This window comes from Neoarthrinium moseri (assembly GCF_022829205.1).
Source record: "Neoarthrinium moseri strain CBS 164.80 chromosome Unknown scaffold11_Wmoseri_CBS_16480, whole genome shotgun sequence".
NCBI lineage: Eukaryota > Fungi > Ascomycota > Sordariomycetes > Amphisphaeriales > Apiosporaceae > Neoarthrinium > Neoarthrinium moseri.
The window spans coordinates 572,306-585,964 of NW_026055125.1; the positions used below are offsets into that span (position 1 = coordinate 572,306).

General features: G+C 50.1%; 5 protein-coding genes across 5 annotated transcripts; all 5 read right to left on the minus strand.

Moving 5' to 3' along the window:
* Positions 1-245: 245 nt before the first annotated feature.
* JN550_004317 (uncharacterized protein) lies at positions 246-986 on the minus strand (the record flags this gene model as incomplete). Its single annotated transcript, XM_049315819.1, has 1 exon — positions 246-986. One exon carries the CDS (start codon positions 984-986, stop codon positions 246-248), a length of 741 nt encoding a protein of 246 aa, XP_049173855.1.
* Positions 987-1,526: 540 nt separating this feature from the next.
* JN550_004318 (uncharacterized protein) lies at positions 1,527-3,041 on the minus strand (the record flags this gene model as incomplete). The annotated part of the gene is made up of 1 exon (XM_049315820.1): positions 1,527-3,041. One exon carries the CDS (start codon positions 3,039-3,041, stop codon positions 1,527-1,529), a length of 1,515 nt encoding a protein of 504 aa, XP_049173856.1.
* Positions 3,042-5,750: 2,709 nt separating this feature from the next.
* Positions 5,751-6,382, minus strand: JN550_004319 (uncharacterized protein; the record flags this gene model as incomplete). Its single annotated transcript, XM_049315822.1, has 2 exons — positions 5,751-5,916; positions 5,973-6,382. 2 exons carry the CDS (start codon positions 6,380-6,382, stop codon positions 5,751-5,753), a joined length of 576 nt encoding a protein of 191 aa, XP_049173857.1.
* Positions 6,383-8,053: 1,671 nt separating this feature from the next.
* On the minus strand, positions 8,054-10,680 carry JN550_004320 (uncharacterized protein; the record flags this gene model as incomplete). The annotated part of the gene is made up of 13 exons (XM_049315823.1): positions 8,054-8,078; positions 8,133-8,263; positions 8,318-8,391; positions 8,440-8,486; positions 8,539-8,607; positions 8,658-9,060; positions 9,291-9,304; positions 9,356-9,446; positions 9,499-9,530; positions 9,773-9,883; positions 10,032-10,174; positions 10,220-10,381; positions 10,438-10,680. The coding sequence occupies 13 exons, from the start codon at positions 10,678-10,680 to the stop codon at positions 8,054-8,056; spliced, it is 1,545 nt and encodes a 514-aa protein (XP_049173858.1).
* A 2,474-nt stretch (positions 10,681-13,154) lies between these two features.
* Positions 13,155-13,613, minus strand: JN550_004321 (uncharacterized protein; the record flags this gene model as incomplete). Its single annotated transcript, XM_049315824.1, has 1 exon — positions 13,155-13,613. One exon carries the CDS (start codon positions 13,611-13,613, stop codon positions 13,155-13,157), a length of 459 nt encoding a protein of 152 aa, XP_049173859.1.
* Between the last annotated feature and the right edge of the window lie 46 nt (positions 13,614-13,659).

Consider the following 13,659-nt stretch of genomic DNA (forward strand, 5'->3'; position numbering starts at 1 on the left):
ATGTTACTTTGCTGTTCACGTTTCAGCTTGTCCTGTTACATTAGTTGGCATGGCAGACAATCCCCTGTCCTGCTCGTAGTATAGAGTAGCGAAACTCGCAAGTCGTTGTCTTATCACGTTGAAAGATAGGATCCATTGAATGTCTGAAACAGCCTGGCAACATAGGTATATTTGGTCTCGATCACTGCTGAATCAACGCATTGCATCTGCATGCCATCTGCTTTCTTCCATCCATTGGCCCCCATTCATTGTCCTATATGGGACCTGAGAAAAGTAACGATATCGTCCACACCCTCTGGCTCCACGATCCAGTGCTCTGCTGATTCGTATTCGTGCCACTCTATGGCAGGAAAATGCTGTGATAGGTAATCCCGAAGACCACGTCCATTTTCGACAGGCACAACACCATCATCCCGCGAATGTGCAAGGAACACAGACGTACTTTTGACGATCCGCTCCTCCCTGTCGAGTCCTTCCACAGCCCTGATAGCCTCGTAAGCCCTTTTCGGCATCCACGTGCAAAGTCCAATCAAACCGGCGAAGGAGTCTCTAGCCAAGAGGGCGGCCGTGATTGCAGCAGCGAACCCTTGACTGATGCCGGCGAGGAAGATTCTGTTTCGTGGCACCAGCGCCTCCTCGTTGGCAATGACGGCCTCTAGGAGCGTGACGCTCTGCCTAAGCCCTTTCACTTGGGACTCAAAGCGCTCATCCGGGCTTTCGACCGCCCACATGTCGAACCACTGGGGCTCTACAGCACCGAAGCGCTCAGAAAGAGTCTGTGGCGCAGACGGGAAGACCCACCGGACCGAGCGGAACAGCGCCGGCAGCGTCCGCGGTCCCTCTGGCACCAAGAGATCAGACGCTTCGCTTTCGAAGAGCTCGCTGGCGAACTCGTCGCAATCGCTTCCTCTGCCGTGAAGGAATATGATCGTATGCGTATGCTGGAAGTCTCCCGCGGGACCAACGACGTAAGGGCTGCGGTCCATCTCGTACCGTATAGCCTTTGCGGAACCTCGGAGGACAAGGCAACTTTGCTTTGTGTTTCTTTTGCTGCTGTTGCCGCTGTTGCTGATATATTGGAATCAGTCGTCGTGGAATGAGATGGACTCCCAAAACGATTCAATCTCGACTTGGAGGTAGCTAAAGCTGTGCTTTGTTAGAGTTACGTACGTAGAAATATTGGTCCAGGGTTCTCTTGTATAAGTGGAGGTTGATGGAGGTTGTGCAGTGGATTTGCGCCTATATATTCCGTGCTTGGGAATGTGTTGAAGTTCACTCTCATTGCGGGTCCTAGAGGCAATGCCAAATCACGTGAAACCTGGTAGCAGGAACTGGCAACGAGGTTTGAGCTACTTCTGACTGTTCATCGTTGGACCTTTCCGATGTCATGTCGAGAGATGGAATTTGCAATTGCGCGGAAGGGTTATAGTATCTCTTGCAACCACTAGAGAGAATTTTGCTATGGTGCCCACCAGAGACCAGGTCAATTAATTCATTGATGTGGTTTAATTCAGTTAAATACCCCCCTAGAGTTTGATAGAGATATTCCAAGCATCCAAGGCGACCGCGAAGCCCGAGACTACCGCAGCATATCCGACCAGAATGCCCATCGTGGCCACAGGGCCGACGTCCAATGTTGGAACCGTCATATTCACTAGGCCAGTCAAAAGGTTTGCCACCAAGAAGACCGCGAGACCATTTCTGTTGAAACCTCTCAAGACGCGGCTCGTAGCTATCTCATAAGCCTCCTTTTCAGTTCTCGCATCCTGTGCATTGTAGAATGAAGGGAAGAACAGACTGTCAATCAAGCAAAACGCGAGGATCTGCGCGTTGTTGAACGCAACAATCCAAAGGACATACGGTAGATTTGCCAGTCGACGAGAAACATCCAGTCCGGCACCACGGACTGGATTTGTGCTGAAATAGTACAGCGCCCACCAGATACCGGACCAGACAGCTATGGTAAGAAGCAGAGTGTTGCGCTGAGTCCCAGGAGTGGATGTACTGTTTGGGTTGATGCGACGAGGTAGAACGTACATCCCAGCGTCTTGACCAGCCAGGAAAATAGCCAGGTAGCCAACAAAGCTGCAAAGCCCCTCGCGGTTCATGGAGATGAGGTCTACCCGTGGGGCTAAGAGGATGTAGGACTTGAGGCTAGTACTCTCAAGAACGACCTGGTACAGAACAGCGAGCAACAACGAGAGTGTGGCATAGCTGGGAATGACTCGCAAGATGCTCTGGGACACGGCAACAAAGGGAGGGAGGAGGCCTAGCGTGAAGAAAAAGTTCCAGTGAACGCCGTACTCAGTGACGTGCTCAGCGTAGTCTAATCCCTTCACGCTCAAAAGCCGGATAACTCCCAGTACCAGGAGCGGCAACGAGTGACGCATCGAATAGACAAGTCTCTGATGGAGGGGTGTGGTCCTACTCTCTGCGCGCTCCTTCAAGACTGGACGAGCTGCGACCACACCGGCGCTGAAAACGAAGGAGCCCACGCCCAAGTCCATCAGGGAGGTGCCCCATGTTTCCACCTTGGCAAAACGACGTGGGAAGAGGCGAAAGTCAACCGCCAGTATAGCCAGGCAGGTGAGCACCATCATGGACCCCCGGTACTGTGTCAGGAAGGGTTTGAGGGACAGAACCCCCAGAGGTCCTCCTGCCCGGTCGTTGGCATTGTTGGCCTTGGAACTTGGCGGGAGCTTGACTCTCTTTTTCGTGGTCCTCTGGGGCAGCGCGTATATGAACAAAGCAGGTGCGATGATCAGTCCACTGAAGAGGAGGGGCGTCGACGACCACAGCGTTATAGCGAGGAGGGCGGCGCATACGTTGAGGAGGAAATCGACGAGGAGAGCGAATGGGGACGAGGTCTCGGTTGCGGCGTTTTTTCTGAAGAACGACTGGCGCGCCTGGAGCACCGACCAAAGGAGGACAGCCACCGGCGCAACAGAGACGACATAGGTAATCTCAGACACCGATCCGCCGGATAGGTTGGACACGAAGTCCTCCTTCAGCTGCTTGTAGCTCGTGGAGTTCGCGACCATATTCACGTAGGTCGGGCGAGGATTCGGGGAACGGTAAAGGAGTAGAATGGGTCCCGTGGCTATGGACGCATACCGAGATCGAGACTCCGCTTCGTGGCCTCGGAAAAGCCAAGCTGTCAATTCCAGGCCGACGATAGCTTCGGAAAGGCCACGAACGACGAAATATGGAGCGAGCTGCCAGCGGAAAGCCGAGAGGCTGTCCGTCCCCAGCGCCTAGAGCATGCAAACCAATCGGCAATCTTAGCGGCCGTTCGTTAGCTTGGTCCCCGCCTGCACCAGACTTCGCCGCTGTTTAGCGGCCGACCAGCCGCCAGGACCCGTGCGATCGGAACTCCTTGGAAGTGCGCCTTCAAGCCTCCAGGGCTGCTTGTGATCCGAGACATCCCACTACATCAACCACTAACTACAGGCCATATCGAAAGACAAATGAGCCAGAATCTAAAACACACACTGCCTGGAGTGATCATCTCATATACGGCACTGCTTGCATCCTTGGCCCATGGCTGGCCCTAGGCAATCGCCCCGAAGCATTCCTTGTTCTGAAGCACGCAGGCTCAGGTGCCTTTAGTGCTGCTGGTAGCTCATTTGCTCATCTGGGCCTTCTTTGTCTACCGAATGTAGTGTTTCTGGCAGTCCCGTGTCCCTTGCGCCTTTGTTATGGACAGAATGGAATTTTCCATAACAATCAGCTCTATAGCTTTGCGTATGAAGCGGCAACAATGAAACTTATTTTGTGTTGCTTTGATATTCCGTGCCTACACGACGCCTGGCGCCTTTGAACCACACACCTTTCAAAATAGTCTGAAGATTGACAGCCACTGGTCATTGACATGCCGTTGTTGATTATTAAGGTAGTTCAGGATTTCTATTCTCCTACTCTACCCATGTCAAAGTAGTGAACCAGCCGGCTTTCTGCGTCCTCGCCTTTTCCAACATAATGAGACGGTGATCCGACAGCCGCCAGCTGCTCGCGTTCTCCACTGCCCCTGCATGTTCTTTACGAGTCTAGCTGGCCTATTCACCATACTCAATGGACAGTAGGGCTTGTGTTCCAAGAAGACTAAACCTTGAGCCTTTGTGGGCGCAAGGCTACGATCTCGGCAACATACCAAAAGCCGCTTCCAGACTTGCAAGCAGCCCGGACGTAGCAACCCTTTCGTCCATCTCCCCGAAAGAGCTACCAAGCCCTTTATACCCCAATACACATGATGAAGAAATGATAAGGCGAGAACGGTCGACAGTGGACAGACTTGGCGGACAGCTTAGGCGTACCAATACTTCCATCAACTCCAAGCTCCACCCCATCCGGGAAGAAAAGTCACTGGCGAAGAGGTTTGGACAAATCAATATCAGTTCTAATATCAGCGTTACACATGGAATACCAAAAGGCTCATCAAATGTATCCCTGAGATCCCCTAGCCAGATGCAAGAACCTCTCCAGAGGTCCAAGTCGTCATATGTACATCACAGTAACTCGGGGGCCCATGCTCTGGACCGGCGAAATAGTATGGAAGCGGATTTGCGTCCGATATCGTCAATGCCTCCGACTCCCCGAGAGCAGTCAATCGTGGACCTACGTCAACAGCTTCGTACATGGGGCTATGTGTACTACGACAGCATCAAGACTGCTGATGCCTTCGTCATTGCTAGATCATTGCGGCAGCATAGTAACTCTTCTGCAGAGCTCGCAGAGCCCTTCTATCGGGGAATGCGTGATTTACCACCACACAGGTGTCCTCAACGCAAGACTATACGGGCTATTATCCGGCCTCGAGCGCTAGAACGGCGTCCATTCCTGATACAGCGCAATTTCAACATGGACGAGCTCCGCGCCACCATACCCGACAGCGCCGGACCACTTACACCATCCCAATTGATAAGTAACCGAGAACAAGATGGGACTTCTATGCTTGCGTCACCAAGACCGAGGTTTCGTAGGAGACGAAATAGTGCCAACTCTGTTGAACTTCTCTCAGGAAGGGAGTCTAGAGCTAGCATAGCCTTGGACCATGACAGCCTTATTCACAACATAACCACTGTACCAGTTCGTGAGTCTGAAATGATTTATTGACTAGTCCGAGAATTATAGTCACTGACATCTGATTGCTCAAGACCTCAAGTACTTGAAGGCATATTTGCCCATCTTAGCGGCGCTCCTCACTTCAGGACATGTTCGTGAAGGCGACATTATCTACCTCCCGATGCCTCACCCTGAATCGTGGCCGCAGACTGTCAAATACATATACACAGGCCAGGGAGAGCCGACAGCAGATATAAAAGGAAACATATTGTATCTAGCGGGTAAAGTTTGATCGTTCAGGGCGTTAGAGAGGCCCTTGTTATTCAGGATCTTACCTAGATCTCGGCAGTTAGTTATGATGACATTACGTCAACGGTGACATCTGCGAACCATATACTCGGGTCTACTAGCTTGACCAGCAGGCAAGTGGAAGACTGGCCCAAATTTGGCTCGTGTGTCAGTTGTCCGTGCAGATACTATTAACTAGCAATGCCACATAAGATGAAGTTGAAATATGAAGACCGTTTGTAGTTGGGCGTCGACTTGAACCGACCAGGAGCAAGCAAGCTACGCGGTGCGGCCTAATAGCCAGTATTATTTATTAAAATTACTCTTGTCTATCAGGCATCATCATTATCATGTTTTTCTTTTGCCTTCATCCAATCATTCCATCGTGTATCGTTTGCAACTCATGCCACAGCCGTAATCGTGTGGGGCTTGACCGGGACTGTGACCGGGGCGCACTTGACCTCTCGATCAGAGTAGATCTGCCCAATAGTCCAGTTCGGGTTTTGCCAAGTAGAATCAGTGCAGTCAAGAGTAAGATTGACTTGGCCATAGGCGTGGAACGTTGCTCTGTGAGGGTGTTAGTTCGACTTGTACACAGTGTCTGATGGCGAAGAATCACTTACGGCCATTGTGGCTCCAGGTCACTGCAGACCCATGTTTGGTTGATGTTAAGCTCTCCGTTCGCTCGGTTGAAGTCGAAGGTAGCCTTGGTGGTAGAGCCGTCAGGGACTGTGCAATTGTATGCCATGGTACCGTAGAAAAAGTCTGAGAGTTGACTGCTTGAAGCGCTGCACGATGCCTTGTACTCCAGTGCGGGGTTGGTGAGGTTGAAGTTGACATAGCCCCAGCTGTTCTGATGGGCAGGCGTCGTGAAGATATAGGATGCGTGGTAGTCAAAGTTCTCTACGGTCCATTGGAAGTCTTTTTGGGACTTGGCTTGGCATCCCGCATTACTGTCACGGGCATTGTGGCCAAATGGAGCCGCAACTGCCAGAGGCAGGATGGCAGCGAGGGTAGAAATGAGACCGTGCATTGTATTAAATAACGAGATGGGATCGTGGTATTATGGATGCTGCGACTTAAGAGGTGCTGAAGGTGCTTGTTTGAATGAGCGGCGAGCAATAATGGTGTGAGGAATAGTGGCTAGCATTTATATACCTATGAAGAGGGTTTGGGGTATCATTCGGCTGTGGTTTGCCTCCATGCCAGTGTCTAAGTGCGTGGTATCCTGATGCTGATCTCTTCGGGTCGGAGTGGTGCCAAGAGCTCGTATTGTCCTACGGGTTGCGGGGGGTTGGTGAGTGGCAGGATCCAATAGAACGCCGGCGATGCCGGCTAGGCCGGTACAACGCACGTCACACGAGGTCACCCGCTTCCCAACCCTGAAGGCCTTCTCGAATCGATACCTTGTGGTTTTTCGGCATGTCAGGTCCCGTCTCTAGCCTCGCCCGGGCTGGCTCGCTCGCCTCAGTTGCGTTAATCGGTGAGCGGTCAGAGAATGTGCACAAGCGACAGATTCCGACGGTACTATTTTTGGACCGCAGTACACGGCTAGACGGTGGTGGCCGCGGCAGTCCGTCAGTCAGCCACCTGTAAGTTATTGGTCTTATTGGTCCCCAGCGCTAGGCTGCCCGCCTGAACAGATGTCATCATAGCAGCGCTGCTAGGTGGTTGGTGGTTAAGCGCGGTCTCTACGGATTACTAACATAAGCTTAATTGACCTAGTTAGAAGCACCTTGCGCAGATCATTGGAAAATTCTCCGCTGCGCTGACTTCATACAGACTGATAGACAGTGGATACCTGTAACGTTGCCCTGTAAATGCGACAACATGATTCACTTACGCATTCCATGGCTTTCAGAACGATGCCTCGTCTCTCCCCGCTACTAACTTTGACTGGTAAGCATAGAGTTGGAAACTGCGAGCTAGCCTACGGGACAGAACAGTCATGGTGAAGTTTGAGGGTGAATAAGGCGAGATCTAGTTGAACATCCTTTCAAATCCGCCTCTTACCAATGTAGGATTTGGCGCAGCGACAAATCTCAGCCGCCCGAGACAGGACCGAGATTCCTCCAAGTCAATGCAACAGTGTATCACAACGCCGTCAACGAGCTCAGGGATGTTGCCGATCTTACGCACTGAGGGGCTTCTTGGGGCGCGTTGGGTCAAATGCCATGCATCAGGATCTGGGCAGCTCCTGTGTCTACAAGGTCAATTTGATAGATTGAATGGCCAGATCTACTGGATAGCTAGAGACCATCCATTCGCCGATCAGCGATCCATGTGGAGCTGGATGTCTATTCGCATTCAACCAGTTGGCCTCGAAGGATGAGCTCTGGACGCCAGACCCGCAAAAAGTCACATGGTCAATGATACTTTGTTGATCCTTGGCTGGATCTTCCAAGAGGACATTCGATTCATACGATGCGTGTTTATGCATGGGCAGGCTGTCAAGTACCACGGCTTTTAAACATCATTGTTCCATAGTGATGGGAGGCTAACGGTAGATTGCACTGCCATATGGGCTGTGGATTACCAGCTCAAAGCGAGATTTGAAAGCGCGCCCAGCTTTGAAGTGATCGCATATTGATACTCACTCGAGTAGAGGGTGCTTGATCAAACCAGGCCAACTTTCTGATCCTATCTTGATACTTCAAATAGCAACCCACGATCTCGGTTGGCTGTCTTGCGGGGTCAAGAGTCACTATGTAGCAAATCGAAAATCCAGTCTATACGGCTCGTCAGTTGGAATGGTTGCGTACTAGGAGTCAGCACGAGCTCACCGCTTGTTCCCTTCATCTGTAGTGGTCTTCCTGTATGTTTCTTGCTCCTCCGGAGTCATGATGTCCCATACCTTTGCCTTGGATTGATTTCTCCATCGGTAGTAGAAGTATGTAACCGGATATTGCACAAGCTTCATAACGTCAGAGATTTCAAATGGAAACAAGAGTATGCTCCTCTGACTTACACACATCCAAACACAGATTACTAGCAATCTCTTGTTTGCTTTGTAGTACCTCGGTGCGTCATCGGGTTGATAGACTGCAATATTAGCAGGCGCACTTTATGTGGGCCAGAGCGAGCACTCACTGTTCGCCCCAATCATTCCACTGACTTGAACCCACATATTGTAGAGCCTGCTAAGGTTTAGACATAGCATAAGCTGAGAGTAGAGGGAAGGACACCTACGATGCCGACACTGTACGATTTTGAATTGATCCTGCATTTCTGCTTGTCCAGGCCACCTGAATGGGATGGCTGCTATGCTTGATTAGCCTTTGAGTACCACCTCATTAATCCGCACTTACTATGGAAACGACAACAACACTGTTGAGATTGCGAAATATGCCCATGCGCTCGGGTTCGGCAAGGCTAATAAAGCCACGAAGCAAGGGAGTAACCAAGCATCTTCGGCCATGGAAACGAAACTCCTATTGTTGACCAACTCGCTGAAGGCAGTAATCAGTAACATCATGATGCTAGATCCAACGATGTTAGGGATCGAGAGAAGGTTTGTCTGAATGACGTTGAATCCTAGGCCTCGGAAGGAGAGTGTCAAGTATTGGTTGACAGGATACTTTGGTAGTCCAAACAAGAGGCCCAATATGTACAGAGGCCACATGTCGTAGTCTTTAGTACATTCCCAAATCTGCCTGACCGACAGACCTTGCCTGTTGTACATACCACCTTTCTGAGGGTCATCTCGGATGACTGAGTTGATTGTTAGATTTTATTTTCCATGTTGACCTCTGCCTGCTCCAATGACTTGCCTGCGTTTACAATGATCTTCTCTTCGTTCTCGGTGAAGTATCCTTTGGGGTGCCACCAACTCTTGGTCTTGGCGGGGCATTGTGGCATGAGGAAGAACGAGGCGATCCCAATTAAGAGTGCGAGATCATCAGTATCCCTGGTTTATGACTGATCATGCAAAGTGTGCTTACAGGTGAAAGCACCCCTGTAGATTGTTAGCAAATGACCAAAGCCTGTTCACGGTATTATAACCTACTCGATCAGGAACAACCACCGCCAGCCTTCGTAGCCCAAGATGCCACGCATTGAGACAAGACCAACAGCAGCAAAACCGACGCCAATATCAACTAAATCAGGGTGTGAGAAGGCTTGTATGTAATGTAGCTTTTGAGGCATTACCAAGCTGAGAAGACATCCAGTACCAGGCTAACCTGATCGGGAGCTGGTCAAGTCAATTTGAATGCCCAAAGAAAATAGACAGCAAAGGGTTTGGTTATTTACCGCTCTACTGGTGTACCAGTAACTCAGATACAGGATCGTGTCTCTTTGGTCAAGTCAGCGAAGGCTGAGATTTCATGTGTTCGGGACAGACCTACGGAATGAACCCGCCTTGGAATGTCGCGCTGATCTGTAAGAGAATGCTTTATTACAAGAATGGGTAGCTAAAACTTACATCAGGTACCTCGTAGCAAGGAAAGAAGCGGGACCACTGAGGAAAAATTGAGCCCCAGATATGAGACTAAAGAGACATATTTGAATGGGAATCCACAGATCCGGGCCAATCCTAACACACATCAGCAACGTTCATGTCATTCGACTAGTTCCTATCAGACCTTTTGGAAATTAGTTGGGAGGGAAGCTCAGCGACCAGAAAGCCCACTCGAGATATTGTTTGACCGAGATTCTTCATATTGTTACTAATGTGAACCTACCACGAAATAGAGGACGAAGAGAGGCACAAACTTACATAATCTGCCCGAGTAAGATCCAAATCATCAAGCATATTGTCCGAGACCGCGTTGTTGATGTTGTTTCGGTCGATGTTCAGGGATGCAAACATGATACAAACCCATACCTGGCAAGTCAACTTCATATTCCCACACTTTCAAGTGAGTCTTACCATGATCTTCCAATCGACTTTGCGCCGCACTGCTCGCTCCTCCCTCCAGGTCCATCGGAACTTCGGATCGAAAGCAGCCCAATTCTCCCATTTTGGATGGATGTAAAGCTCCTTGTATTCTTCCACATTGTCGGCATCCCAGATGCTGGATTGCGTTGCAGTCTGCTTTGCACGTCAGCGAGGACTTGTGCTCGTGATGCCTGAGTTTCTGTACGGACCGCATCAAGGTCGTACTCGTCACCCTTTGGACCCTTTCGAATTCTCAGGAAACGTAGAATAGCATCGCCAAGCGCTGCTTCCATCCGCTGTGTGTTTTCGGAGGCTAAATTTGCCACATAAGGAGGCGTTTCGTCCACTGAGCGTTGTTCACCGACTCTCGCCTTCGCATCCAGAGCGCCATTCTTTGCACTTGACGTAGGCTCGCCAGTCAAGGGGCGGTTGGATGGTTGTTGAGCGGACATTATCTTCTGCAACGTAGATTGAAGTTTATTGCAGCTCAGACGAATATGCTGCGAGGCATTCATTCAACTCATTAGTTTCTGCAAAGCCAGGAAAATTGCAGTGACAGATTTTCTTGAGAAATACGGTAATCAACATATACATTAACTAACAGGGTTCCAAATAGTGGGTTTCACAGGGCTGAACCGCGGAATGGTGGTCGAGCTTGTTAATTCAAGCCTCTAGTCGCATAGAGCTTTTGCAACGGTGGAGAGGTTCCTACGCTAGGTGTTACTATTACCGAAGATTATCTGGCTATTTCCCTCGAGAATGGCAACATTTCAAGCCCGATTGTTACTTGGATAAATGGTGCAAGGAGATATTTGTGGGCTGGAGCCAAAGTGACACGCGCCAAGCCCATCACGCCATTATAATCGCGCTTACGCCATCACAACCCAGACGTTCTCACAACTCAACGGCCCGAATGGAATTTCTATACTCCGCATATGCTCAATATTTAAGTCTATTGTGAGCTACATACATGCTGATATCCATAAACTGTTGACTACGATGCAGTCTGACTTTCCCCTCCACATTTTACGACGGGTATGATGTAGTACTTTGAGGGTATCCTGGTTGAACCCACTACCATTTGACTACTAATAAATGAGCTGCCTCTAGATGACGTACCTTCTATCCTAAAAGAGGAGTCCAAACCTAGCTTATGACGTTCAGCTATGGTTACATTGATGCAGAAGACTGGCGGGGCCGTCAGGGTTCTTCCAGATCGCTCATGCAACTTTTCTTAACCTCCATCAAGTGGATCGGTTCTTTACCCATTCTATTGGCTTCTTATGCCTAATTCAATTCAAGCAAGATGGTAGAGCTCCTTTTTGCTGGTGGGGGTACTCTCTTCGGTCACTCGATGGCTGAAAACAAAATTTCCGGAGCCTTTGATAGTAGTTATCACAAGGAGATTAGGAAATATAAGACGGTGTTTTCTTCTTGGAAAGCGCCAATACACCCGTGGCGTAGTTCTGACTTCTTTCGCTGTATTTGGCCAAGTATCTTCGCCTTCGTGGCGAGCAGACTCTGACCCCTTTTAAGAGGGCTCCTCGCTTTAATTCTTGTTTCATTTTTATAGAAGCCGCCTTCGGCGCTATGACAGGGCCTTCGGCCGCTTCTTTCGTAAAGTAATCCCGCACGCCTTTCAGGAGCCCCATAAAAGCGAATCTATAGCTCAGGAAGGTCGGGGCATGATAAGTAGTCCGTAGGACCTGACGTTGCGTCTTCCAGGTCGAAGTTGTGTCGCTGCAGTAAACGGACTTCGTGACCACACCCACACGTGTTGATATGAATTACCAGCCTCTAGCTCGAGAGCAGAACATATAAAGACGCAAGTAGCCCCTAGTCCTTCAACCTATTGACATCTGCAATTCGACTATTTGGGTATCCACTTTGAAAGCCAAGACTCCAGCTGCCAAGACAGCATGCGGCCACTGGCGAAAGCCAACATTATAGCCGTTTGCCAAGTACAAACGCCTGTTGCGACTTCCATGACATCTCCGACAATATCAAATCCTAAAAGGAGGCAGGAGCGGAGATACTGGATGTGAGTCTGAGGTATATTATTGCTTAGGATTGGGTATATAGCACAATAAGTCGATACGAGCCGCGTGAATAGATGGCTAATCAAGGAACAGAACTGCGTGTCCCAAGTCTTGTTTACAGGCTGTGTCAGGTGATTGTGTGGCAGCCACGGTGACGAAACTGAGTCTTAACACCAGCCCTAGGACAACGGTGACGGAGAACGAAGACTTCGGATAGAAGAATCTGACGGCACGTCCCATAAGGTGCAACAATGTCGCCTCGAGGTTGCTGGGTAAGGCGCGGGTGGTATCTGGGGCTTGGATTTGTCCGGTCATGAACGGCGTGGCCTCAGCTCAGTCGTGGTGCTTGTTGAACCACCCCACTTTGTTGCGAATGCGTAGCCAAAGAAGACATGGATTGTACTCACTGTAGCGAAGTAATCATGTCGGAAGGCTCGTTCCTTTGAAGGTCGGCCGCATTGATTTGACCCTGGCGGACCCCCAAGGGCTCTTCTCAGCTACGAAGAGAGCGTTATATGTATATCGAGATAGTTCAGCTGCAGGTATCGGCATTGCGGGGCAGAACAATCGACGCATGCCCACGAATCATGTGGCTGCCAGGCTGCATCTTTGAGGTGGCAAGTTGAGCCACTCGTAATACATCTACTGGAGTCATTCAGGGGTTCATACCAGCAGTCGGGTTTGATGTTATGGTCATAAACTCCTGATTGAAATGTCGTATTTGATTGGGGCGGCGCGAACTCCAGCCCCGTTATGATAGCTTCTCCGTTTTCGGCTCCCAATAAACCTCCCACGGCCAAAACACACAAGGTCTGTACGCATAGAAGACTTGACGATCCATTGTCAGGTTACCGAGAGCTCTTTTCAGTAGAAGTGTCTGGGCCAGTTCACGGCAATTCGTTCGAGAGTCTAGGTCGGGTCAGTAGATGCTTATCAGGGGCGTGGGGAGACACGTACTCGACCAGATTTCCATCGGGATCTCGAATGTAGACACTTCTCAGCTTCGACTTGGCACCAGTACGTGTGACAACTCCTCCACCCTCGAGGACCTCGATGTTCTTGCCATGCAGCCTCTTAGCAACATCGTCGACTTGGTCGTCTATCAGAAAACAGAGGTCTCCCGAGCCCGGTTGTACGTTCTGTGCCTTGGGCTCAAACTCTCTCCCACTAACGTGAAGATTGATTTTCTGCTCCCCGAATATCAAGGCGTGTCGGTCTTGGCCTCCAGAAGAGAACGACGTGTGCTTCATTCCGAGAACGTCTTCGTAGAATTTGACAGTGGCTTGAAGGTCCTTGACTGTGAGCACAAGGTGATCTAAGGATCGGACCGTTGCAATGCTAGACATCTTACGGCTGGCAGAGCCTCTTGGCGGCACTCTACAGCCTGCTAAA